The 27,596-nt window shown below is 51.3% G+C and overlaps 1 protein-coding gene across 2 annotated transcripts in view; it reads left to right on the plus strand.

Annotated features, from left to right (window-relative positions):
- The window catches only part of RNF220 (ring finger protein 220), a 211,095-nt gene that overhangs the window by 150,381 nt on the left and 33,118 nt on the right, over window positions 1-27,596 (plus strand). For both annotated transcript variants that reach the window (XM_087820390.1, XM_087820391.1), the window contains exon 3: window positions 25,259-25,391. In XM_087820390.1, coding sequence (XP_087676516.1) covers window positions 25,259-25,391 — 133 coding nt within the window. The remainder of the gene's footprint in view (window positions 1-25,258; window positions 25,392-27,596) is intronic.

Here is a 27,596-nt window from a genome sequence, read left to right on the forward strand (position 1 = left end):
GAGGGCCAGGGAGAGGATAGACAGTGCTGTGAGATGGCGGAGCAGGAGCCCCGAGGAAAAGCCACAGACATCCTAAGAAGGAGGCCACGGGGGACCTAAGGGCCACAGCTCCCATGGGGCCCCAGTGAACAGCTAAGGATGAGGCATGAGAGTCACGTCCTCAGTGACAGAAGCTCCATCCCAGAGGGTGAAGGCGATGAGACCACAGGTACAGGCCCCTTATTTCAGGAGGCAAATTAGAGGACAGAGGAAAATTAGGAAGGGGGCATAGGAAGTAGCAAGGTCAAGGGAAGGGCTGGCCAGTGTAAGAGCTCAGAAGTTGCACACAAGTTTGAAAACAGAAGAGAAAGAACTAATCTAGGGGCCAGAAACACAAGATCGAGAGGTATAGACTTGAGGGCGAAGCCCCTGCTGAGGACTGAGGAATTGGCTGTAAAAAACAGTAGGCACTGGTTTTGGAGAAAAGGCAGAAATCCTGAGAACGGGTAAAATGCAAGGAACCAAGTAGAGGCAAGTGGCATTTGAGCTGAAGAGAGGCGTGGCCAACTCCTTTCAGTGGTCTTCTCAGGTAACAGAATAATAATATGACATACCGATAATAAAAACAATTCATTGAGTAGCTGAACTTGGGAAGTAAAATGAACCCCCCCCCCGCCCCAGTCTCTACCAACTATATCTTGTTTAAATACTCTTTTTTGGGTGAGTAGTTGATCCCTTGACAAAATGGGTAAAGGCCCCCCCCCCCCCAAATCCTAATTACTTCAGATTTTTAAAAGTTTGTGCAGTTTGAAATTCCGATCTCATATCTGGGTTAAGTCACCCCTCTCGTGGTCTTTGTTCCCCTCCCTCTCTGAACCAGCCTCCAGTTCCTCTGATGGAAGAGGGAGAGGGGGTAGGATGGCAGCTCTCACCCCCCAGTTGCAGCTCCCGCTCTTGGTGGAGTTACTGTTTTCCTGGCCAACAGTAGGGCATCGGGGTTCTTTGTAGAGCAGGTTCCCTTGTAGGGCACATGTGCTCAAATAACCTGCCTGAGCCTTCATTCACTCCCTCTTCTATAAATGAGTAGCACTGACTTCCACGGTACAGGGTCAGCATTAAGGACCAGACAAATGCTTGTAAAGCACCTTACACGAAGCGCTTGCTCCACAAATGGAACTCCCATTACTGGATGCTCCTGGGCTCTAGTGTTCATTTGTGTCTCTGTCAACATGTGTGTGTGTACCTACCTGTGCATGCAAGAGAGAGTTATGTGTGGGCTGGGAATGGGGCACCCCTGTGAGTCAGCTATTGTGTGTGTCATTGCCTACAGCTGACCCCAGGGCTGTAAATCCTGCCTCTATGCCTGCTAGAGTGAACACTTTATAGCCCAAGGTCAGGCCCATGAATCATAAGTGGGGCTGGCAAGAAGCAATCAGCCTGGGCTGGGTGGGGCCAGGCCAGGGTGGGGAACTGGGCTGGAGAAATTCCCAGTGTTGGGATCACTTGGAGAGGAGCCCTGGGCATCTCCTGCAATCCCAGATATCTGGGAGCCCAGCTGTTAGCAGGGTTGCAGTTTCGTGGAAGCCTCCAGTGGCAGGAGGCCCTTCTCTACTGATAGCACCACTCACACTGCAGCTGTGAGCCCTGCCCCTGCCCTCCCAGGACAGGCCTCTCCTACGTTCTGGGTGCCAGCTGGGTGAGCTGCACTTCGGGCCTTGGAAGATGCAGGCCCTGAGCCCTAGGCTCGTAGCCTGGTGGATATGGAGCGCCTGGTCCTTTGAGCCAGATGCTTTTATTTCTTCTTTTCCTTTCCAATCTGTCTTGGGGAAAGTGGCCCCAATAAGGCAGCCCTTTCACTCTGAAACCTTTTTATGACTCCAGCCATAATTAACTCGAGTAATAAAATTTTTCAAATCCAAATAGATATAATTAACATTTAATGCCCCTGGTTGGTGCTGGTGGCTGGGCCCATTAAGAGCGCAGTATTGATTGAGAAGGTGAGCCAGCTGGGCCTGCTGTTGGGCCAGGGGGCAGAGGTAGCTGGAGCCTAGGGCTGCCTGTGGGCCAGGCCCCAGCCCAGGTGTGAGGAGGATGGCAGGTGGCCAATCCCCACCCCTGCCTGGGGGACCAGTTCGTGGAGAGTAGGGGCCTGGTGGACTCATTTCTGCCATTCATCTACGTTGGCTCTCCCACCTTCAGACCCTGCGATTCAGGCCTCCCCTACCACTGTGCACTTCACCAGCCTGCATGCTGCCTTTCCTGTGCCCGAGGCCTGCCTCCTCTCCTGGAATTCAGGAGGCTTCCGGAAGACAAGGTCGTGTCTTCTCCCTGAGGAGGCCCCTGGCGTTAGGCATGCTTCTTCCCGCTAGTCCTCCTTTCTGACTCCTCCTGCCCAACTGTGTGCTCAGGTTGAACCCAAACCCAGCTGGTCAGATAAGGAGCATTACCTGGCTTGTACCTCCCTACTTCCAACCAAACTTCACATCCCCCAGGAAGCTGGAGAGTGGTATAGTGGGGGGAACATTCATTTGAATCCTAGCCCCTCCATTTTCCTGCTGTGCGACCTTAGGCAAGTCACCAAGCCTCTCTGAGCCCCAGTGTGCTTATCTGTGAAATGGAGATAACAAGAATATCCACCTCCTGAAGGTGGAGTAATATCAATCTTAATCTCACTTACACTTCCCAGGAGTCCCAGGTGACAGGAATTACTGTCTCCATTTTACACGTTACAAAATAGGCTGAAAGAAGGCAAAACCCTCATTCCCGTGTCTTATACTTCTCTGTCTCTCCCAGCAGTTTAATTTAACTCATTTACATAAACAACACCTATGCTGGGAACAAAGAACAAGATGATTTTTAGACCAAGGCCATGTACTCAGGGAGGTCCTGGTCTGGAGGGGGGTACAGTGCAGGGAAAAGAGTGCACACAATCAGCTGGTTTAATTTAACACGGCATGGGGAGGTGTGCAGGCTGTGGGCCCTGGTGCAAGTTAAGATGCAAAGTGCTGTAGGAGAAATGGGTGACAGTCATGGGCCCAAGGCAAAGCCCGATGTGAGCACAGAAGTGCTGCCCGGGATGGACTAGGTACACTGGGGCTGATGTGTGTGGCCCTGTGATGTGTGGCTCTGTGGTTGCTGACCCAGTTATGGTCCTTAGAGAATGCAGTTTCTGTGGTGAGCCCGGAGCTGAGGGGTGGGCACCTGGTGCCAAGCTTCACAGGGATGGTTTATGACATCCCAGCTCATCACTCAGCGTGTTAGAAGGACTAGCCTTCTGGGCAATCACACACATAATGCCCTTTGGTGGGGTAGGCAACCCAGGCCCTGCTGGGCAAGGAGAATCTAGGTAGGGGGCTGAATTCCTTCCTCTGTCCATCTTTGCTCCCACTTGTCCCCCTGCTCCCAGGCGTGTAGTCCTCTGCTGTCCGTGTAGCTTGGTATTCCCGATCCTTCAAGGGCCTTCCGCTCAGTGGCACCTTCCCAGCCTTTAGGAGCCCCTTTCTCCCTCGGAGCTCTCCCAACCCAACGGGGCTTTCCACCAGGTTCCTGAATACTTCCTGCTTTAGGCCAGATTTTACACTGAACTTAAACTTGAGCAAGTCTCTGCTTTCTCCACTGCCCCGCTCCCGAGTGTTTGCTCCTGGCCGGGCTCAGCACAGTCCTCACCATCTTCGTTCTCTGAGCCCAGGCTCTCTCCCAGTGCTGCTTACTCATAAGCCCATGGCGAGTGGATGCCACTGATACTGACAGAGCTAGCGAATAGGAAGGCTGGGGTGGGCATCAGCTCCCCCCTCCACCCATCTGTTCATTTGACGAGAAAATAGACAGTAAAGTGTAATTACAATGTGACAGGTAAGGCTTGGAGACTATGGGGACACACAGTCTAGCCTACAGGTTCAGAGAGTACCGCTTCCTAGAAGAGTTCACCTTGAAGCTGAGCCGGGCAAAGGGAACAACATATATAAAGGCCTAAAGGTGAGAGAAAATGGCCCACTTGAGAAACTAGAAGAATCCAGTGTGCCCAGAGTACTGGTGTGCACAGGGAGAAGCGGGCAGCCAGGGCTGGCCAGGTAAGCAGCGGCCTACACATAATGCCCTGGCCGCGTGCTCAGGAACCCAGGCCCTTTCAGTCCCAGCTCCATCACGTGCTGCCAGGACTTCGGGTATCTTGCCTGACTCCTCTGAGTCAGTTCCCTCATCAGTGAGACAGGAATAATCATCCCCGCTGCCTCCACCACGGGCAGGGATCAAACTGCTCCACGCTGGGCCAGTGCCTGGCTAATCAGGGTGCGGCTGCAGACGTGGCCAGACATGCTCTTCTGCAAAGCACCCTTCAGTCCAGCCTCAATTCCCTGTCTAAAGACTGGGTGGGGCACGGGTCAGTTATACTAGGAGGTTTTTCTATAAATCCACTCAGCTCTGAAATGCCAAGGCCTTGCTATTCCCGGGTTCACAACACATCCTTGGCTTCTAATGCCCACAGAATGAAGGCCCCAGGAGCCCCCACCAACCTTTACCGCCCAGACCCTCTGACTCTCTCCATGCTCCTTCGACTGCAGCCATCTCTGCCTTTGCCTTGGTCATTGCTCCCCACTTCCTCCTCTTGCCATCCCACACCCCAGACTTCCGGTGATCCCTCCTCTAGGAAGCCCTCTCCTGCTCTAGCCCTGACCTCATTCTCCTTCCCACGTCAGCCTCGTAGCGGTACCTTCAGTGCCCAGCCTGTGAGCTTCTGAGCCTGGGCCACACTCCTTCCATACCCCCAGAGCACTGGCCCCCAAACTGGGAGCGTGTTCCAGGATTAAGTTTGGAACAGCTCATGATAAAAACGAAAGGAAAGAGAAAGAAAGGAAGGGACAGACAGACCAATGGACAATGGGGAGAGAGGGAAGAGGACAGGCAGGCTCTCCCTTCAGCAGATCAAGCCTGAGCCGTGGTAGGCTTCACCCGGATTCCTTCCCTCAGCCCTGATCCGCAATTCAAACTGAGAACCAGGACTTGGGAACCTGGCGCTGGGGACTGTTAGGTAGGGTGTGTGTCGATGGCAGGGCTTAGAGCCCCATGGCGCAGCTGGTAACAGGCCGTGCCTGGCCAGGCCTCCCAGCTGCCCTATCTCAGGACCTCTTTGCACATAACCTCCAGCCCAGCCCCCCTCGCAGCTGCCTTCCTCATGACACTGGCCTGTGTTGTCCTGATGACCACTGTCCACTACGCCTAGGGGAGGGCTAGGCCTGCCTGCGTAGAAGGAACTCTGGAGCCTGTGGGCAGAGTCTCCTAAGGCTGTCCTGTTGTCAGCCTGGTTTCCCTGTAATCCCAGACCCCCAGTTGCTCCCCAGTTTCCCCAGAGAGCAGGAAGACATGACAAGACAAACTCTCTGTCTCTGTGCTTCAGGCTGTACACACTCATCTCATTTATTTCTTAAAGCAACCTGGAGGCCAGTTGTTATCCTCAGTCTCTAAGTTTGCAGAAATGGAGATTCAGGTAGATTAAGGCACTTGCCCAGAAGATACATGGCTAGTAATGCTAAACTGGGTTACAAGACCAGGTCTGTGTCTCCAAAACTCATGTTCCACCCTCCCTGGCTCTCTCCTAACTCTCCTAACTCTCTCCTAACTCCACTCTCTACTTTTAGCCCCGCCCTGGCCCACAGGTTCTGCCTGTGACTGAGGGACCGGGACAGAATGTAGGCAGTTCAGGTGGAGGGAATGCCAATGTGGAAAGAGGCAAGAAGTTCATAAGCTTGGGGGGAGAGGGAAGTGTTTTTGTGGGGAGATTGGGTCCAGAGCTGCTGTGGTAAGTGTCTTCTCCAGCTGTCTCTCCGGGTCATGGAAGCCCAGTAGGTGGCCACAGAACAGACCAGGAGCAGAGCCTACCTAGTCTCCTTCCTCCATGCAGACCCCCTATCTGTTCCCAGGACTCAACAAGGGGAGGGGAGGTGCCTTCCCTGGTTCCTCCCCTGCCCTAGACCCAGCAGAGGGCAGAGGACCATCAGTCAGTCTTCGTTCCTGATATGGTTACTCTGGCCAGATGTTTTTGGTACAGTAGACAGAACACAGCACTGGACTATAGGAGCCAAAAGTTTCATTTTTAAGCTTACTACAGACAACTTTGGAAAATTCCTTTTACCTTTACCTACCTAAGGTACTAAATATCCGAGGATATTAATAACTATAATAGCAAACACTTGACACGAACGGCTTTTATGTGCTAGGTGCTATTTAAAAGACCTTATGCAGAACCCTGTGAAGTAGGCACTTTTATTCTTTCCATTTTACAGATGAGAAAATTAAGGCACAAAGAAGCTAAGTAACTTTTTCAAGGTTTTCAAAAGAATACTTTTATTTAAGTGGTTGATGAGAAAGTGATTTCTGAAACTGTAGAGATATTTTGTAAAGGTTGAAGTGCTTTATAAATGTGGAGGTAGTTTTCCTCAGTAGAGATATTTGTGAATGGAGGTGGGTGCTTTTTAAAGGCAGAGTGTTTGGCATATGCAGGAGTGTTTTTTATGACTCGATGTTGCACAGTATGAGAAAAGGTTTTTCTCTGATTGGACGCATCTCCTAGACTGCAGACTTGGGGATGGATCACAGTAGGCAGCCCACCAGGGCAAGGCCAAATTGCTCCTATTTAGAATAGCATTCCTACTTAAAAATCACAAAATGTCAGACTTGGAAGGGATAAATTCTTACAGCCCAGCTCATGTAACCCATCACCCCTGCAAGAATCCACTTCTGTAAGTGCCCAGGAGGACCAGACAGTGGACAGGGCTGGGAAAGACAAGGACCTCTCAGAGAAACTTTGATTTAGAAAGTAAAGCCCTGGAGGGTGCTTTGCCTGTCCCCACACCCCCCACTACACACACAGACACACACACACACACACCCCTCCTCCCTTTGCACTTGCAATCAGGCTGACCTGAGGCACATGCTTCCTTTCTATCTTTCCCACATCCCAGGAAATGGAGCCCCTAGGACAGAGGAGAACATGGAGCAAAGACAAGACTCCCTCCTTACCCGGACAGAAAGGGGCTCCAGGAAGAGTGTGGGAATGCCTAGCCGCAACTAGATAGCCAAAGTGCTTCTCCCTCTGCCCGGGGTGAACGCCTGAGCTCCATTGCTGAGGCCAGGGTGAGCTTGACAAGGCACATGTCCCAGGTCCTCCTGCCCCACTGTCCTGGTTCAGGCTGGTAGCAAGAACAGAGTATTGCCCGGCAGGGCGGGGCTCAGCGGTTGAGCATCGACCTAGGATCCAGGAGATCACGGTTCAATTCCCAATCAGGGCACATGCCCGCTTGATCCCCAGTCAGGGGCGTGCAGGAGGCAGCCGATCAATGACAACTCTCTCATCGTTGATGTTTCTATCTCTCTCTTTCTCCCTTTCCCTTCCTCTCTCTGAAATCAATAAAGATACATTTTTTAAAATTTTTTAAAAATTAAAAAAGAACAGAGTATGGCAGAGGACCAGAAAGGTTCTCAGAGAGGCTAAGGGGGCATTCAGCCCTGGCACAGGACTGAAGCAAGGGATAGCTCAAGGGTTGGACTTAAGGGGACACAGGAGTTGGGTTGAGACTGACATGAGGATATAACTTCAAAGGTGGGAACTGGGGTTATTTTGGGGAATTAAGATTGGATACAGGTTTAGATTGGCATTTAGGATAGGAGGGCTGGGTTGGCTCAGAGGACTGGGGTTGGTTTTGCTTCAGAGCTTCCCTAGAAACTGCCTGTTTTGTGCCTATTTTGTGCTAGTCTAGCTGAGCCCATCTCCAAAATGAGGGGACCCCTAAGAGTTAACCAAGGCCTCTGGTCTGGGAGCTTTACTGAGGAAATAGGAGTGCAGGTGGGGATTGGCTTTAGAAGAGAGCAGAGTCAGTGTCCCCCACTAGGCAGCCGGCTAGGTTAGGACCCGGCTACTCAAAGGGTGTCCCACAGACCACCAGCTTCAGCTTCCCCTAGGAGCTCTGTAGAAATGCAAAATCTTAGGACCTGCTCCAGAGCTACCCACTCAGAATCTACATTTTGACACAAAACCCGAAGTGTTCCACGTGTACACTTCAAGCTTGAAAAGCACTGGGGAAGTTTTCTTGGCCCGAAGCCTGAGGTGGGGGTGGGACAGGGGAAGGGGAGGCTAAGGGGCACCCTACACCTGAGCCTGCTCGAGGGCCTCCTGCCTGACACCCCCTCCCAGTGCTGGAGCCACAGCGACACCTACTGACCATGGGCACCTAGGCCACCCCCTCCAGGACATCTGGACCCTATGGTCCCGCCCTGCCTGGCCTCCACCCTGAGGCTGGCTCTCCTGAGTTCTGGGGATCTGGCTTCCCCAGCTAGGCTGGAGCAGGTGCAGGGTGGGCAGGGCCGCAGGGTGAGGCAGGGCTGCGTGCAGGCTGGGGCTCTGAGGCCCCAAAGTGAAGAAGGCAGGACAAGTAAGCAGGTGTCCTCTCAGGTACACAGAACTCAGGTCACATCCCTAGCCCTGGCATTCTCTCTACACTCAGCAACTCCCAGCAGTTGTTTGCTCTTCCCACGTGAGCCTTCAGCCAGAGTGGACAGGGTGCACCTTCCCATCCCAACCAGCATCCAGTCAGCGCCCCACAAGGAGATGGGACTTGAAGCTATGTCTAAACAACCCTTCCTGGAAGTGGACTTTTAAGGACTACAATGATTGAAAAGCAGTTCAGGGAAGGGGAGCAGCTAGGATACTTCTGGTTCAGAGTGGCGGTTGCTGGAGACTCCCATGGCAGAATTCTAAGTCAAAAGGGGAGACTGAGGCCAAAGGATAGAGAAGTAAGAGGATGGGGAAGGAAGTCAACTTACCTCCAAGGCAGGGCTCAGCTGATTCACCCCAGGAGACCCAGCTGATCCAGAGGGTCCCTGGACTCCAGGCTGCTGGCCCAGGGCCACCAGGGAGGAGAGAGGAGCGAGCCTCTCTCTGGGGGCAGTAGCCCCATCTCCCGTCATCCCCAGATCCCAGTTATTGCTGGACCCCCCTCTCTAGTCTGCTCTCAACTACGAGAGGGGTTTGCCTGAGAACTAAATGATTGTGATTGCCATTAGTGGTGATTAGTTAAAACATCAGAGTCTAAACAGTCGATTGGTTCTAATAATTAATACTGTGGCTCAGCTGTGATTGAGAGAGAGCGAGAGAGAGGAGGCAGGAGAGACAGAAAAAGAAGACAAGAAGGCAGGATTGGCAGATGAGCCCTAGCTCCATGGCTGCCATTCCTTGAACCACATGCCAGGTGTTGTGCCAACGTGTATCTAGCTCCTAATTCTGTGCTCACAAGACACTTTAATAAATTACATCACTGAGCTATCATAACCAACCGTTAGTCTCCGTTTTATAGGTAAGAAAAATGGGGCACAGGACGTAAAAGCTAGCAGAGGTGCAGTAGAGTTTGTGAATGAATGGATGCATAAATGAATGAAGTTCCCAAAACCGAAACTCAAACCTACGTTAGCCTGACTCCAAAAATTTGGGGGACCAAAGGGTTATGGAGGGGAGAATTTGCAGAGACAAAAAAGAGAAAACACATTCACTCTGCTCTTCTCGCCACCCCCTTATATACACACTCCCCCTCACCCACATACTCCATTCTCTGTCACATAACACCCCCGTCACTCGTCACACACATACACACCCTTCTCTCCCTCCCCGTCGCCCTCCCTTCTCCCTCCCCTGCCACCCACACAGAAACCCCCATCACACACCCCGTGCTCCCCCGCACTTCCCTCTCCCGTGTGCCCTTCCCTCCCATCCACACCTCTCGCACCTCTCAGGCCCCACACTCTCCTCGCTCACACTGCATCTCGGTCATACCCACCCTGCTCTCAGCCCCCTACACACCTGCCCTCTCTCACACCCCAGTTCACACGAACATCTCTCAAGCGACTCCCTTGCACCGGCCTTGTCCCCTCTCGGGCGCACAGATACAGTCCTGGCTCTGCCTCCCGTGCAGGCCTCTCTCCCACCCTCACATTCACGTCGCCCTCGCCGGGCTTTCTCGTTCCTTTCCCCGCTGCTTTCTGTTTCTCCCCCCCATTCTTACCCCTGCCCCTTGCTCGCGCACCTCCTCTTTTCCAGGGCCCTAGTCTTTCTCTCCAGTGGCGTATCTCCAGCTCTTAGAATATCACTTGGCCCATAGTAAGCACTCAAAGCGTGTTTGGGAAATGACATAAACATACCCACACCTTTCTACATGCTTCACACACACACACCCCCCCCCACTTCCTCCCTTTCGCACTCCACCCCGACCACACACCTCTCTCTCACACACAGGCGTACACTTTGGGTTTCCTAGAGCCAGCCCCCTCCTACTCCCCTGCTTTCTTGCCCGCTTCAGGAGTCAGGCCCCAGAGGCCTCCGGCTAGGCTCTCTCCAGGCGGGCCTGCTAATCTTTGAACTGTCCCCAGATGTGCAAGAGCAGCAGGGATTTCCCTGCCTGGCAGTGGTGCCGATGCACTAGCCCAGGCTCCTAGAGCAGGCTCAGCCCCTCCCCCCCCAGGTCACACGCCGAGGCAGAGCGGCCAGCGAGCAGGATGGCTGTGTGTGCATTGCTATTAATCACCCCTCCTGGTCCGCTAACGAGGCTAATGCGGTAAGTGACAATAGCCCATCTTGGCTCCTGATTTAGGGGCTCAGGACGGAAGCTGGGCTCCTGGGAGTGAAGACGTGAATTCTCCACGACACTAAACCTTCAAATAAATCTCCTCCAGTCAGAGAAGCCCAGGGCACTAAATCCCATGCGCCGGTAATTGAAACCCTTAGAGCTTTCTTGGGTAGGGAAATTGCTGAGAGAGAGGAGGGGAGAGAGAGAGAGCAAGCAGCCCAGGGGTTCCGGGTGGGGTGGTGGGCCAGCCTAGAGACATGCAGAGGGCTCTGGGATGGGGGAGGCTGCTGGGGACCCTCTCTGAGCACGTGGGTGTCCTGGTGGGTATGTCTGTTTGTCAGTGTTTCTAGGCTTGGGATTTTACTGTCTGGTTGTGTTCACGTGGTGGTCACTGCCCACCCTCTTCTCACCAGGCCTATGAACACTTGAGATTTTTTTGGAACAGAAGCTATGGAGCCTCTGTCCTTTTGGAACCTCTACCTTCTGAAACTGTTGGGGTCTCTGTCCCTCACTGACTGTGAAGCCAGGTTTCATTTAAGCAAAAGGAATTTTCAACATTACCTCGATTGCATTCCTTCCCCTATTCCCACTTCTCTCACCCCACACCTCTACCACCTACCCACTGGCATCTTTCATTCTCTTTCTGCACATTCTCCTGCAGGCCCTTCCAGCCCTCCTCCCATGAACTTGGCCACTGAATTACTCAACAGACACTGCTACCCACTCTGTGCCAGGCCCTGTGTCAGGTCCCGAGTGTACCAGGATGAAGCAGAACCCTCCCTGCCCTCAAGGAACTCAGAGTCTACAAGGGGAGACAGATGGATAAACAATGACTTGCAATACTACATGCTGTGTGTAATCATAGAGGTATAGACGTATGAAAGACACAGCATGGAAAAGAGTAATTCATTATCGGGGAAGGCTTCAGAGAGGAAGTATTGTGTGGTATGGTCTTAGGTGTTACAAGCTGGCCATGGGGAGATGGATGTCGTGGCCATTATTGGCAGTGAGAATACTAAATGAAGAGGTAGGTCTTGTACACAGCATTGCTGGAGGGGATATGAGGTTGGAGAGGGGCTTGTATGAGTTCAGAATTTATACTGTGGGTTTTAGGAACTGAGGAAGGTCTTAAGTGGCTGAATGATAGGATCTGATTTGTGTTTTAGGAAGATCCTTCTAGCTTGAAGATTGAAATGAGTTAGAGGGAAGAGAGATGCGTTAGGAAACTTAATAGTAAAGACTGGAGATAATGGTGCCTGAACTAGAGCAATGGAGAAAAGAAGTTGATTCTGGGGATACTTGGGAGGTGAAAACAGCTAGGAAGTTGATTTACTGGATGTAGGAGCCTGAGTACAGACTAAGAGTCCAGATTGCCGATGTAAGGAGGCCTGTGGATGGTGGTGCCATTCATTGAAATAGAAAGAGCAGGAGGAGGGCAGGTCTAGCAATAAGTAAGTCCCGTTTCAGGCAAGTTAAACTTGAAGAACCCGTGGGACATCCAAGTAGAGAATCTGGAACACAGGTGGGTCAGGACCGGAGGTGCGAACTGAGGGAATGAAACCAGAGTAGAGCTGACGCATAGAGTGCGCAGAGAGAGGAGTGGGCGACTATGGATAACAGCTAATGCCAGAGGGTAGCCGAGCGGAGTATTAGGAGCATGGGCTCTGTTATTGCACTGCCTGTTAAAAGCCCAGCACCACCACTCACCGGGTTACCGTGGGCAAGTTACAGAACTTCTGTGTGCCCCTGTTTCAACTCCTACGTATCCATCACATCTCAGCCTGTGTCTCATCCTCAGGGAATCCTTTCTGGACTCCTCTGAGCAGGCAAATCTCCATCTTATAGGCTCCCACAGCACTGTTCACCTCCCTTTGGCACAACTGCAACTTTACAATTTTTAAATAATTATTTTATTGCCTCACTACTTTGCAAGCTCCATAAAGAAATAAATTTCATTGTATCCCTAGATCTTGGTGTAGTGCCTAGTATATGGAAGGCAACAAATATTTATTGAATTAACAAATAAATGAATATAGCTGGAATAGCCATTATATTTGGCAAATGATGATCATCAGGGATCTGACTGAGAGCAGTTTGACTGAGAGTAGAGTGGTGTGGGTGAAAACCAGATTGCAATGAGTTAAGAAGTGTGTAGGATGCCCTAGTAGGTTTGACTCAGTGATTAGAGAATTGGCCCAAGGACTGAAGGGTCCCGGGTTCGATTCCAGCCAAGGGCACGTATCTTGGTTGCAAACTCAATCCCCTGCCCCGGTCAGGGTGCATGCGGGAGGCAACCAATAGGTGTGTCTCTCTCACATCTGTGTTTCTCCTTCTTTTTCTCTCTCTCTCCCACTCTCTCTAAAAAGCAATGGAAAAAATATCCTCAGGTGAGGATTTAAAAAAAAGAAGCAATGTTTAGGAGATAAAGGAGTATGGACAGCAAGTAAGACTCTTTGGAGCATCTTAGATGAAAAGGGAAGGAGAAGGAAAGGGCATTAGCTGCCAGGTGCCATATGGAAGAGAGGGGTGAGCCGTTGATGTTGGTAATGGGGGAGACTGTTGCATGAGGAGGAAAAGGGGGAATGCAGGAGGGGGGGACCACAGCAGCTTTTCCAGGGAACAGGGACAGGAAGGGTTTCCAAGTACAGCAGAAGGGATTAAGCTAAAACAGGAGAGGGCGAGTACCTCTTCCACCAAAATCAGAAGAAAAAAGGAGATGAGTGTGGATCTGGAAGTTGAGGGAATTCATGCCTAAGAACTTCAAGTTTCTGTGAAATAAGAAGCAAGGCCACCTAGTAGGAGAGAGAGGGACAGACAAGGAGGGGACTCAAGATAGTAAAATAGTATTGGATTGTCTCTGTGGGAAAGGGGAGACAGAGCTGACCAGGGGCCTGTCAAAGGACTGTTTAGTAGTGCTGAACTTGGGCACTATGAATTTTCATTGGCACATATCTCCGTGGTTTTGTGATTTTCCTCCAGCTGTGCTTAGATGAGACAAAAAGGAGAATAGTTGGACTGTGGAAAAGGCAAGGGAAGTAACAAGGTTGAGTATGTTGGCAAGAGAGCATTGACGTGATGCTTCCTGGGGTCCAGGCTAGAATCTTGTCTTGGGCGATGGAAGAATAAAGTGAGGGGCAAGTAAAGAGGGTACAGGGGCCACCAGAGGGTCTGGGGGAGGGGGAGCTCTCCCCCAGAGCAGTTTAGGCTGTGGACGAGGTCCTCCAGGAGGACGTGCAATACAGAGGGAAGTAGCAGGAGTTGGCGTCGGGCAGCGAGAAGGCTTGGGGTGGATGGATGAGTGCCAGCGTCCTCAGTGAACGTGGAGGATGGGGCATAACAGTGACGGGGGTGCAGGGTGGTAGCTGACCTCGGAGCCCACAGGGTGAGGAGCAGTGGTCTGGAGTGGCAGTGAGCACTAAGGAAGACACTGACCCTACCTCCTGGCCTGAGGAGCCTGGAGCTGGGAGAGCAAGCAGCCTGCACTGAAGCGGTGTCTCCAGGGGATATGCAGGGTTTGGGAAAGCTGAGAGGGTAAGTAAAGGGAGTATCTAGGGACCTAGGATGGAGAGGAGTTTATTGGCATGGTACTCGGCCCCACAGGGCATGATGGGAAGATGGTAAAGAGACCTCAGTGGAGCCCCCTCTGCCCCCCTCCTTCCCCAGCATCTCTCCTAAACTGGATGCATCTCTGCCCCGCCTCCCCCAACTTCACTTCTCTACTCTTGCATCATCCACTCCCACACCCAGGTTCCCCATCCCATCAACACCTCCCTCCCTCCTCTTCGAACCCTCCTACCAGGGTCTTCCCTCCCCAGACCCTCCTCCTGCCCTGCCCCACCCCAGCCGGCCTGAGTGAGCAGGAACCCCTGCACCTTCATTTCTCAGGTCACTGCTTGGCTAATGGGCTATTAATTTGCTCAATCGTCCCCTGTGAGGCAAACTCAATTTCTGCCAGCCAGTCGTCCCTCCCTGTCGACAGCGTGATTGATTGGAGGAACAGCTGTCACCGCCCGGCGGCCTGCTCCCGGCCTCCTTCCCTTGGAGCCCACACCACCCCTCCTCCCCGGCCGCCGCCCTGCGCCCACAGAGGCAGCGCACCCCTGCCACCTGCCCGAGGATCTGTCGCCAGCAATGAAAAATGACAGAAATATTTAAGGACAAATAAGGTTTCCCAACGCAATTGAAAATGATTACAGGCAGCTACAGATGGGGCCAATCTGATGCGCAGCAGCAAATCAAATCGAATTTCCTTATCGGCGTATTATTTTAGGCGTTATCTGGCACGTTGATGCAGTTATCAATTCAATTTCTGCCGCTGGTCCGCTGTTTACTGTCTCGCCTTTGCTGGGAAAAGGTAAACATGCTCAGCCCAGCAAATTAATTTCTGGCTGAAGCCAGAGGCTGCCAAGGACTGCTACACAGGACCCACGGCCCCCACCTTGGCCCTGGGCTCCGGTGGGCCAGGCTGGCCGGGCCTGGGGCAGGCCAGAGCTTACCCAGGGAGCAGAAGCCTCACTAGCTGCCTGCCCCTGCCTGGCCCCAACCCCAAGCAGGATTCAGGGCTCCTAGGAGGCTAAGGTGACCGCTGTTGGCTCTGCGGCTGCTGCCAGGGAGAGGTGAAGGTCTCCCATTAATTCCCAGCTAAAAATGACAAATTCATCTTGGACGACAATTAAATGAAGTCAGTAATTGATGCTAATTGATCTCCAGATGCGAGGGCTCCCCTCAGCCTTAGCAGCACGTGGCTGTCTTGCTCACTCTGCCCACCCCAGCCCTTCTCTTCCTCGACTTCTCTCTGCTTCTGTCTTGGTCCTGGCTCACCCCCTGGGGCTCTGGGTCTGTAGACCCTGAAGGTCTATTGGAGACAGCTGGCCTGGGCTGGGCTAGCAGGCAGTGCCTGAGGCCAAGCAGCTGGCCCACTGCCATCCAGTCCTGCAGGCACTTGTAACCAGTGGCCCAAGTTCCACCCACCAGCGGAGAAAGCAGGTAACACTGCCCTCCTTAGCGGTTCACGATTTATTGCCCACAGCTGCGGAGGTTCCCACTTCATTTTTATAAGCCCATAGTCAGAGCCAGCAGGGGGTAAAGCACACTTGGATTTACTTTACTTTAAACAGTACAGTGCTAGCATTTTGGCTCCATAGCAAGGAAGGCACTAGGGGAGAGTGAAGTGTGTGGGCATGCTGGCAAGAGGATACAGGTATACTCGGTCTGTGTCTGCATATGTGCGTGGGTGCTCAGGTGTGCTTACCTAGATGTGAAAAAATACCCACAGTTGTCTGAGCACCTGTGTATGCCAATGCCCACACGTGCACACGTCGACATTTGAGAAGACATGTGTGCATGTCCATCTGTGGAGATTTTCCTGAATTGGGCCCCTTTCTGAAGTTTATAAAGCCTGCTCCAAGGGAACTCTGGGAGGCCCCACCTGCCCCACCCACCACTGGCCTGGCCCAGCACAGGGCGCTGTCTGGAAGTTATTAGCTGGGGGAGGAGGGGAACTGAATTGTAGCTCCAGAAGAGGAGAGAGGCTGCAGTTGTGTTTGGGACAGCTAAGGTTAGTGGTGTGAAATAGCTGTGACCCCTGAAGCCCCACTAGCCTCTAAACAGGCTGGTTGGTGTACTTGGCTGGAGCAAAAGCTCATGAGGCCAAGGGTTCAGGTTCTATGCCCAAGACTCGGTGAGCTTGATTGTGCCTTGGCCCTGAGCCCTTGGCTCCAGCTGCAGCCCAAGTCTGAGCCTAAACCTATCCACACAGGCTGACCTCCACCTGCCTATCCTGCAGATGTTTATCATTGGCCACCCAGGAGCCATGTCTGACCCAATCTAGGCCCCCTCTACTGCCAAAGACAGTAAATCGTGTCCATCACAATAGGGGTCAGGGCACCAGGCAGGTTCTTGTTTCACAAGGACCTGGAGCTAGCAGGAGGCAGTGTGGAGTGGGTAGTGCCAATCTGAGCTTCTGCAGCAGAATAGAGGGAGCCTGGGAGCTGGCAAAGGCATGTGGGCACAAACCTGTCACCCCTGAGTATTGTACCTGCGTATATATGTCACATGTAAGAAACCTGGTGCCGTGTAAGGAGGTCTGCACGTGTTTTATGGAAGGAAGAAGAGCATATATAGTAAGATAGATGATGAAACCAGGGTCGGGGTGGGGGCAAGGAATCAGAGAAAACCCCACAACACCTCCCAACTAACATCTGCGTCTTTTGGGGGGCTTAGCAAGGCCAATGATCATTACTCATTCATTCAAAGAATATTTATTGATTTCTGCTTTTACTACTACAGTACTATTCTCTTACTTTGGGCTATGCCTTCTGCTAGCTGCTGGGGCTGCAAGCAGTAAATAACTTACTCCTTGCCCTCAAGAAATGTATAGTCTAAAGAGGGTGACAGACACATAATAGGCAATTATAACACTGTGTAACTAGAGGTAGCACAGAGGCACAAAGGAGGCACCTAGTACAATCTGGGGAAGTCAGAGGAAGCTCCCTGAAGAAGGAATTCTGAGTCCCAAAAGATGAGCAGGAGTTAGCCAGCTTGTGCAAATGGTCCCTGCCATATCCCTTTTGGTTGCTTGGCAAGCCCAAAGCAGAGACAAATAGGCCTGTTTGGTTCCAAGCGACTCTAAAACTGCTAAAAATGTCACCTCTACCCCTCGAGCACCAGCCACTGCCATGGGGTCTGGGCAGGAGGGTGCACAGCTGTTTTTCAGGGCATCTCTGGGCACGGGCAGATAAGTATGGGCCACAGCTAAATACACGTCTCTCCTCTGCCCGCCCCGCCCCCACCTCCTCGACCAGGGATGCCTATTAATCCTGACAAATGATGACTTACGAACATGTAATGCAAACTGATTCATCATACATTCAAATCCGCCGCCCCGCCCCAGCGGGAGGCCCTAGCCAGACAAGTGTATTACACGGATAATGTATTTGACGTATTAATAAAACCAGCCGCATTGCTCTGGCGCAGGGACTGGGGAATGCCAATATACGATGACAGATCACATATTGATGAAATCCAGATGTTTGGAATCATAGTCTTGGGGCCTTGTTCATATTGACTGAAGGTAAAAAATGCCGTCTGTCAGCATGTTAACTCTTCCTGTCCCGCACTCAGCAGAGGCGCCAATCATGGTTTTCTGGAGAGAGGAGGAGGCAGGGGATGAGTGAGAGGGGAGAGGGGATGAGTAATTAGGTGGTTTGGATGGGTGACGAATAGATGAAGTGGGGGGCAGCTGTACTGTGGATATGATGGGTGGAAGGGACACCGTTCATACCTTGTGTTCTTGCCCTCTCGGCAGCATGTGACCCTTTCCGCAGCATTCCCCTTCCTTGAAACTCCTCCCTTCTTGGCTTCAGTGGCATCACACTGTTTTCGTCTTCCTCTTGGCTGTTTCTTCTTAGTCTTTGTTGACTTAACCGTCTCCCACTTGTTGGAGTTACTTAGGGTTCTGTTCAGCCCCTTCTTACTGTACCCTCTCCCCCCAAGTAATCTCACCTACTCTTAACACGGTTCTTTTATTCCCTCATTCAGTAAATGTTTGTTGAATATTTACCATATGCCAGACATTGTCTAGTCACAGAGGATGCGGTCGTGAACTCCAATTCTTATCTATATGTCAATGTCTCCAGTTCTATAATTCCAGCTCCGGCTTACATATAGTGTCCACTCAGCACTTTCATGTGGATGTCTTCACATGTCTTAGTTCCTCAAACTGAATACATCCAAAACTGAGCTCATTTTCTTCCCTACCAAGCCTGCTGCTCGCCCCCTGTTCCAAAAGTCAGTAAATGGTCTACCATCTAGCAGGTGCACAAGCCAGGACCTTGGAGTCATCTTTGACTGCTTTCTGTCCTTTATCCCCATGTCCAACCCACCTGCTTCTGTCTCTCCATCATCGTCACCGTGCCAGGATAAGTGACCATTACACCTCACCTGAATTAGTGAGATAACCTCCTAAACAGCCTTCCTGCATTTGCAGTTAGAATGATCTTTTTAAAATGCAAGTCCAATACGTCACTTCCCCACTTAAAACTCTTCAATGGCCTCTCACTTGCATGTTTGAAAAAACAAACCAAATCATTAATGTAATTTTAAACGTCCTCTAGGACCCGGCCTCTCTGCCATCGTGTGTCAACACTCTGCCCCTCACTCTCTCTGCTCCAGCCACACTGAACTCTTTTCAAATCTTCACGTAGGCTTTCTCCCCTCCGCACCTCAGGCCTGCTGCTTCCTGTCTAGAGCACCACTTCTGCATAATCACTGCCTGACTGGTTCCCATGCAGCCTTTGCTAAACATCACTTCCTTCACCTCCCACACCAGGTACTATACTCCCAAGCTCTGTGTAAGCTCTGTGTAGTTCCCTTTTTCTAAGAATACTCTGAGGACGTTGGCTTAATATCTCTACCCACAGTTAGGTCCTAAACTTCCTGAGGGCAGACGATGTGTCTGTCTTGTTCGTTACTGCATGGCATCCGTACTAGCAGACCCATTGTCAGTATCCAGTTGACATTTTTGAATATTATTGAATCATTACTAGGTGAGTGGATGGATAGGTAAATAGCTGGGTACTGTGCAATGGTTAAGAGCACTGGTTTTGGAGTCGGAAACACCTGGATTTAAATCCCTGCTCTGAACCTTCCAGCTGTGTCACTTCATTGTTCTGAGCTCCCTTTTTCTCATCAGTGTGATAGAGATAATAATACCTAACCTCACAGGACTAGTGTAAGGATTAAATGAGATGAAATGTGTGCAGCACTAAACCTACAGCCTAACGTGTAGTAACACTCAGTAAATAGTTGTTATTGTTATTGTGGATAAATGCCTAGATGGACAGATATACCGACACACAAACCAATAACTGGACGTGTGGGTATGGATGGATAAGAAGGAACTCCATGGGGACCAAAAGGGCCAGGGTACCTGCCTACTGAAGGATGAAAACCTTGGTCATAGTGGGAAAGAGGACCAGATACAGGATGGGGTAAATACACGCACAGTGACAAGCCATGCTAGTGTCCTGGTAGAGGTAATAATGGCCCATCCTGTATACACAGCCTTGATTTCATTGGATGCTCGCGAAAGTCCTAGGAGTTAGTAATTATTATCCCTGTTTCACACAAGAAGAAACTAAAGCTCAGAAGTGTTTAGTGGTTTGCTCAAGGTCTCACAGCTGGTGAGTAGCTATTGACTGTTGCTTGAAGGCTCTTCTATGTCTTGGCCACTAGGAAATGGAAGACCTTCTGCTGGGGTGCGGGGAGAGGAAGGGCAGGCCACACACACGTCTACACACAAACACACGCATATACACCTACCTACGCTTAAAAGTTCCAGCCTCCACTGCCATTTGTCATTGGAGTCAACCCTTCTCCTCATTCTAACCCTCCTCCTTCTTAAGTAGGCGCCACACAGGTAAGCCCTGCCTTTTAGGGTCTGTAGAGAGAAGATCATGGAGCTGGGATTTGCTGCTTGAACAAACAGAGGCAAGAATGGAACCACAGGAAACAGAGCTGGGACAAAACCAAACAGGCCAGGCCAGAGAGACCATCACCTGATGGGTGTCGCAGGGCCAAACGTGGGTTAGTGACCTAGGAAGGGAGAATTTCCCTTTGAATGAGACCCTCATCCTCCAGTGCCGTTCTGCACCAGGCGTTGCTGTGGAAGATGGCCTAGGAGCAACCATGCCAGCCCTGCTCCCAATGGTCAGCAGTTCCCAACAGAGGGGGGCAGCAGAGGGCTGATTTGGGACCCCAGGTGCCCAAGGCCTTGTTCCAAGGCTTGAGGGCTGGACTGGCCAGAGCCTGGCCCAGGCAAGGAAAAGGCTACTTGGCTTGACACCTCCTCTCTCCTCAGCATGCTTATATTCCCCCTCACAGCCCACAGTCAGTCATTTCCTGTCTGTCAGTCATTTCCTGTCTGTCAGTCAGTCATTTTCTGGTTTTCTGGTGGGGAAGATATTCCAGCAGCTCAGAAAGGGAAAGAGACCCTCTAGAGGCCACACAGTTAGGCAGCCTCCAGGCAGGGCCTGACTCTCAGCCCTGACTCTGCAGTCACCTCTCGGCTCTTTGAGCTTGAGGCGCCCTGCCTAAAGCTGAGGATAGGATCAGGGCTCCCTGCTCTCCTCTCACTTCAGGGGATACCTGCGGCAGGCAGAGAAGTGGAGGTGGCAGGTGCTGTGGGAACCGGGGTGGCGGGAGGGAGGTGTGGTAATGAATGTGGACGGGAGGCGGAATGAGCGATCCATCTTTGCATGGGAGGGGAGGGGGCTGCAGGCGTTCCCCCCACACACTCACACACTCAATCAGGCGCTGTCAGACCTCCGGCCGCCTGGCATTTTGGTGAAGAATCTCTCAGCTAAAAATTGTTGTCAGTCCCATTTCCTCGTTATCAGTGCAAGGGCTGAGGCAGCGCCCGGGGATTAGCAGGAGCAGCGAGCGCCCGCACCTGCCATCTACTGCCGATAACACTGGGCCTCGCGCCTCACCTCCCCCATTCATCATCTTTAGCACTGACAGCCGGTCCCAGTCCCTGTCCCCATCCCCTCGTGCTTCCCATGCCTCCCCACCGTGCTGCCTGGGCCGGCTGCTGACCTCCCTGGGGAACGAGGCCTCCTGAAGTGGGACAAGATACAACATAGGCCCAGATGACCTAGACCCACCTGTGGCAAAGAGCTTGGCCAGCTATGCGGTGGGAGGTCAGGGGCCGGAGTGAGGGGTGCTCAAGGAGAGATGCTTTCTGACAGCCTGCTGCTGGTGGGCTCGGTGTGCCTACCTGTGATGCTGGCAGTGGTGTTGGAGAAGGGATTTCTGCATCAGATGGGCAGCTGGGCTAAGGATTTCTGGAGGCCTCTCCAGCCTGGGAACGTGGAAAAGAAGAGCCAGAGGATGCCTCCTCCCAGGCCTAGGAAGAGTAGGGGGTTGAGGACTTCATTCCCATCCCTGCAAGACCACAGCCCCCTCCTCTTGGCCATCCCCAACGGTTTTATGGCCCATTTTATGGCCACTGTAATGGCCCGGGTCAAAAGCTTCAGGGAGCTGTATTCTGGGAATTATGCAAACGAGGAGCAGGCCCAGGGCCAGAGTATGGATTTTGTCATTAAACCTGGGCAGGCCATGTCGTTAGTGCAGTAAAACCCACGTCATGACCACAGGTCTCAATATAAAATTATAGGGAACACAGCGGGGAGGGGAGCAGGAGGCCCATGGCCATGCTGACACCTACCACTCTAACCCCTGAGGAAATGGTGTTGGGATGGAGAACACGGGGTTCCTCCGCAGATCCTTGTCAATGCTATTCCTGAGGCTAGGAGCCAGGAAGAGGGCCCATTGTCCTGACAGGGAAACTGGGGCCAAGCTTCAATTTCAGAAAAGTAGATACCTGTGGCAGCAAGACAGGTGAACTGAGAACAAGTATATGGGAATGCTGAAGCCTGATGCTGGGCTTGGCAGGAGTAATCTGGGCACTAGGGGTCCTAAGAGCCAGAGTTGGCATCCCGGGCTAGAAGGGGCTTAATTAAACCTTCATATTTCAGCTCAGACTCCATGCCTTGGATCCTCCTCTTTCTCCAGTCTCCACTCTTACCATTTCCCTCCTTAAGCCCCAGGCCTTGCCTCATTGATCTGTTTCCATAGCCTTGTTAACTCTCTTATTCATCCTTCCCCTGGACCCCAGCAGCCCCACTCCGGCCCCTTCCTGCCACCACCCAGAGCACCCGTGCATGCCCCCCTCAGCCCTGAGCAGGCTGCACTGACTGGAATCACTAACTAACTTTCCCTTTGGGCTTCCCTACTAGCGTGTCACCTCCTGGAGGCCAAGAATGTGTTTTATTTATCTCTGAATTCCAGTTTCTCCCAGAATAATACCTGAAGTAGAATAATTGTTTAATAAATGTTTGCTGAATTTATAAATAAATGAGGCAATGAGATCAAGAGCCAAGTACAAGGGCCCCTGTCCAGCCCCGAGCCTCAGTTTTCCCATCTGTAAAATAAAGATAACAGCCTGGAGAGTATCTAGGGTCTCACTCAACTCTGAGATTCTCTGGCTGAGTGAAGTTAAGAGGCAGAGCTAAGATGCAAATCCTCATCTCCTCACTCCCAGACCAGGCCTACATCTGCTTCTTTTACTCAGAGCTGCCTGCCAGCTGTCCCCTGAGCATCTGAGGCACAGACAAAGCATATGATCAGTAGGGCCCATTTCCCTCCTCAGAGACCTAACCACACAGACTAGATAGAGCCTTACCTACCCCACCCTGACACAAACAAAGCCTGCACAGCTGACACCAGCTCTGCAAAGGTCATCTGGCTTCCAGGACAACTTCACCTCCCTACTTTACCTCCCTCCCTCCCTCTTCTCTCCCTTGCGTCATCATTGAGCATCTATTCTATGTCATGTCTGTTTTCAGTTGTCTGTAGACATAAAGATGGATAAGAAATAGTCCCTGCCCACAGGGAACTCACAACCCATTCATTCATTCATTCATTTGCTCCCATTCTCTGCCTGGAACACTTCTAAGTCACAACTTAAATTTCATTTCTTTGGTTAAGTCTTCTTTTTTTCCACTTCTCAAGACACATACCCAGAATGAATTACTCCTTCCTTCGAGCTCTCAGATGACTCAGTTGGGCATCCAGGAGAGCCATGGTTATCCTCAGTCTGTGTCAAAGCAAGGTGGTTCTTTGCTCAGCCAAAACTGGGAGCTCCCTCAAGCATAGCTTTGCTGGACTTAGCAAATAAAAATACAGGGTATCCAGGTAAATTCAAATTTTAGAAAAACAACAAATAACTTTTAGTCTAAGTATGTCCCATGCAGCATTTGGGACATATTTACACTAAAAATTACTCAATATTAATCTGAAATTCAGGTTTAACTGGGCATCTTATATTTTCAATCTGGCAACCTTGCTCGAGCAGCCCATCTTCACCATGACTGGCATGGCTTATTCTCTCTCAAAAGTGATTTGGACCTTCTCCGGGCCCCACTGGGCAGAAGAAGCATGTAGAAAGATCTGGGCTTAAGCTAAAGAAGTCCTTTCTCCAGTCAGAGTTCACATGGATAGGCAGAGATGTTTCTAGATAAATAGGGCTCCTCAACCCTATGCCTACAAGCAGAGGCCAGGGGAGCACTGGGTGGGGACAGTGGCAAGGGAGCAGGTTTAGGCATCCAAAGGGGGTGTGCTAGGCAACCTTCAGGCTCCTTCACAGCATGGTGTGTTCTGGTTTCCATCAGGGACAGAGTGGGACAGAGTTTAGGCTCCCAGCTGGCCCCCAAGCCAGTATAGCCAGCACTATACCCACATATGCTTGTGTGTTGGGAGCACACAATTTAAAGGATATTATGGAGGGGAGACCCCAGAATCTGTGAAACTCACAGAGGCCAGTGAGGTTATCCAAGTGATAGGGGGCCCAGCCTGAACAGGGAGAAGATAGGTTCCGGGAATATCAAAGGTGAAAACGGACAGGACCTGGTGGTTAAGTAAATGTGGGGGTTGAGACAAATGGTATTGGCATGGGCGACTAGGTGTCATTAACTGAGAATGGGCACTGCTTAAGGGGAGCAGGTCTGGGAGGGGTGACGAAGCTGAAAACTCGTTTTTGGATTGTTGAGTTTCAGATTCTCTGGGGATATCCAAGCATTGGTGTCCAAAAGGCCTTTGGATATAGGGGTCTGGAGAACACGGGAGGGGCCCCGGGTAGAGATACAGATTCTGGAGTCAGTGGGGCACAGGTGGGAATTAGGGCCAGAAGAAGGAACAAGATCAGGCAGGATGCAGAACGAGGAAAGAAGAGGCTGTGAAAGAATGGCCCCTGGGGAAAGTGAGGAGCTGGGAGGGAAAGCCACCCTGAAAGATGGCGTTCACCGGGGCCTTTTCAGGCTTTTCCACTCAGCTGTGAGGGCCTCAAGGGCAGGGACTAGATCTGATTATAGTGTGTGTCCCACTGCTGAGAGCAGACAGCAGACAGTATTTGTTGAATGACTGCAGGAATGGATCCCCTTTCTCCCTCTTTTCTTCATTCTCCAGATTTGGGGAGTATGGAAGCACGGAGGGGAAAGGAGAGACATAGAGGGCCCTGGATATTCTGGGTGATGGTATGATTAAACCAAGACCTTCACTAACCTATGTGAAATGAAATGATCAAGGTTTGATTGCCTAGAGCAGCAATTTTCAACCTTTTTCATCTCATGGCACACATAACCTAATTACTGTAATTCTATGGCATGCCAAAAATATATTTTTTGCCTATCTGACCAAAAAAAAGGTGTAATTTTGATTCATTCACACGAGATGGCTATTGTTGTGTTGGCTGTTGTCATTTTTTTTATTTGCCAATCTAAGGAAAAAGAGGACAGTGCCCCTGACTAAATGGTCAGGTACTGCATGTTTTAACAATTCTTGCGGCACACCGGGTGAAAATCGCTGGCCTAGAGCATCGATTGTGTCCTGATAGATTTCTGAGAGGGGCAGCTGGCTGGGGAGGTGCCGTCCGTGACCACAGCCTCTGGAGCTGCAAAGAGGAGTGATGCTCATGAGCTCTGAGACCTGCTCACCTTTCTCACCAAGAAGCCTTAGGAGGCATCAGCTGGTTTGGGTCAAAGGATTAGGACACTGGGTTTCCCTGCACAGACCAGTCCAGTTTATATTTCTGTCTGTTCTTCTTCCCTCACCAGGTAAGAAAAAGGCAGCAGCATTGTTTGACAGCCAGGCCCCTATTTGCCCCATCTGCCAGGTCCTGCTGAGGCCCAGTGAGATGCAGGAGCATATGGAGCAAGAACTGGAACAGCTGGCCCAACTGCCCACCAGGTAAGCAACTTATCAGGAGTGCCTGCCTGCCAGAGGGTTCCACTCAGGATTCTAGCTACCAAGTCCAAGGAGCAGCCCCCTGGCCCACACCCCAGCCTCTAGGTAGAAGACAAGGCCCTGCTGCCGTTCTCCTCCACTCTGCTTTCAGTCCTCCAGCTGAATAGTGCTGCCTTTCTCTTACTGCTCTAGTTTTGGAGATGGAATGAGAGTGACCCCTCTTCAGGCCTCAGTCTCTAAAGGGCACAAGAGGAGCTAGAAAGGGATAAGCCATGCCATAGCCCTGCACCGCCATGCTGAGCCTCAGGGCAGGGTAACCGCAGCAGGCCTCGTAGCCCCACCAGAAGTGCAGCCTGGTGCTGCCATCCAGGGGAGTAAACACTACCTTCTCTATGAATTTCCAGGTCTGAAAGGTGACAGTCTTGAGAATGTGTTCAGGCATGTGTGTCCCCTCCTTCACCCCACCTCCTCTGTCCCTCCCTCAAGAACTGGGCGAAGCCTCCTAGATAGTCCTGTGGAGAAGCCAGGTTATCAAACAGAGCAGAGGAGGGGTGTGCCAAGTTACCCCAAATCTTAGTGGTTTAAAGCAACTGTTTCATTATGTTCATAGAATCTGTGGAGTCAGGAATTCAGACAGAGCACAGAGGGGATGACTTGTGTCTACTCCAGGATGTCTAAGGCCTGGGAAGACTCCTTAGCTGGGAGCTGGGATCCTCTGGAGGCTCTGTCACTCCCAGGTGTGGTGGTTGATGTTGCTGTCATCTGGGACTTCAGCTGGGGCTGTGACCAAAGTACCTACATGTGGCTTCTCCATGTGACCTGGGCTTTCTTGTTCTATGGGAGCTTTGCAGTAGTTGGACTTCTTATATGGCAGCTTAGAGCTCTACAACAAATGTTCTCGCCAACTATGGAAGCTGAGTCACCTTTGATAACTTAGCCTCAGAAATCACTTAATGTCACTTCTTCTGTATTCTGTTGGTCAATTATTAGCCCCACCTAAATTCAAAGAGAAGGGACATTCACCCCATCTTGTGATGGGAGAAAGGCAAGCTAATGTTATAGAAAAGCATGCATGATGGGAGTTATGGCTGCAGCCATCTTTGGAAAATACAGTCTGCTACAGAGGAACAGCCTCCCCCACCAGTTTAGTTCAAGTCATCAAACTAGACTGATCCTCCTTCCTACTACCCTCTCACCTAATCCCCTGTGCAGGGTGCAGGGGATCCCAAGGTGAATGAGAAACGCCCCACCCTCTGAAGATCACTGTTTGGGAGTAAGGAGAACCAGGCTCTAGAAACCCTGAGAGATGGAGACTGCTCTATGGGAAGGACTGGAGCTCTGGGGCCATCAGCCAGGCCCAGCCCCCACACAGAGCAGAGAAGGCCTCCTGAGGGACGTGAAGCCCGAGCTGAATTTTGAAGGAAGATGAATTATTTATCTGTGTTACCCCTAAACCGAACAGCTTGAAACAACATTTATTATCTGTTTCTTTTCTTTCTTCTTTTTAATTCTCATTCAAGGATATTTTTTCCATTGCTTTTCAGAGAGAGCGAAGGGGGGGGGGGAGAGAAAGAGAAACATCGACAGGAGAGAGACACATGAATTGGTTGCCTCCCACATGAGCCCCGACCGAGGTCAGGGATCAAGCCTGCAACTGAAGTACGTACCCTTGGTCAGAATCGAACCCAGGACCCTTCCTTTAGTCCATGGGCCAACACTCTAACCACTGAGCCAAACCAGCCAGGGCTATCTCACAGTTTCTATGGGCCAATTCAGGAACAACTTAGCTGGGTAGGTGCAGGGAGTTGGGGCTTCTGGCTCAAAGTCCCTCCTGAGGCTGCAGTCAAGACGTCAGCCGAGGCTGCGGTTGTCTAAAGGTTTGACGGGGACTGCAGGACCAGCTCCCAAGATGGCTCATTCGCCTGGCTGTTGGCAGGAGGACACTCAGGGCTCTCCACGGGGCCACTCAAGTTCCTTATGACATGGCAGCTAACTTCCCACAGAGGAAGTGATCCAAGAGAGAGACTAAGAAGGAAGCCACAATGCCTTTTATGATCTAGTCTCAGAAGTCATATGCTGTTTCTTCCAATATAGTCTACTCTATTCATTAGATTCTAGTCACCAAGCCCAGCCCACACTCAGGAGAATAGACTAAAACTATAAGCTCTGCCTCTTGAAGGGAAAAGTATGAAAGAATTTGTGGGACTA

This window comes from Miniopterus natalensis, chromosome 9 (genome assembly GCF_054644295.1).
Source record: "Miniopterus natalensis isolate mMinNat1 chromosome 9, mMinNat1.hap1, whole genome shotgun sequence".
Classification (NCBI taxonomy): domain Eukaryota; kingdom Metazoa; phylum Chordata; class Mammalia; order Chiroptera; family Miniopteridae; genus Miniopterus; species Miniopterus natalensis.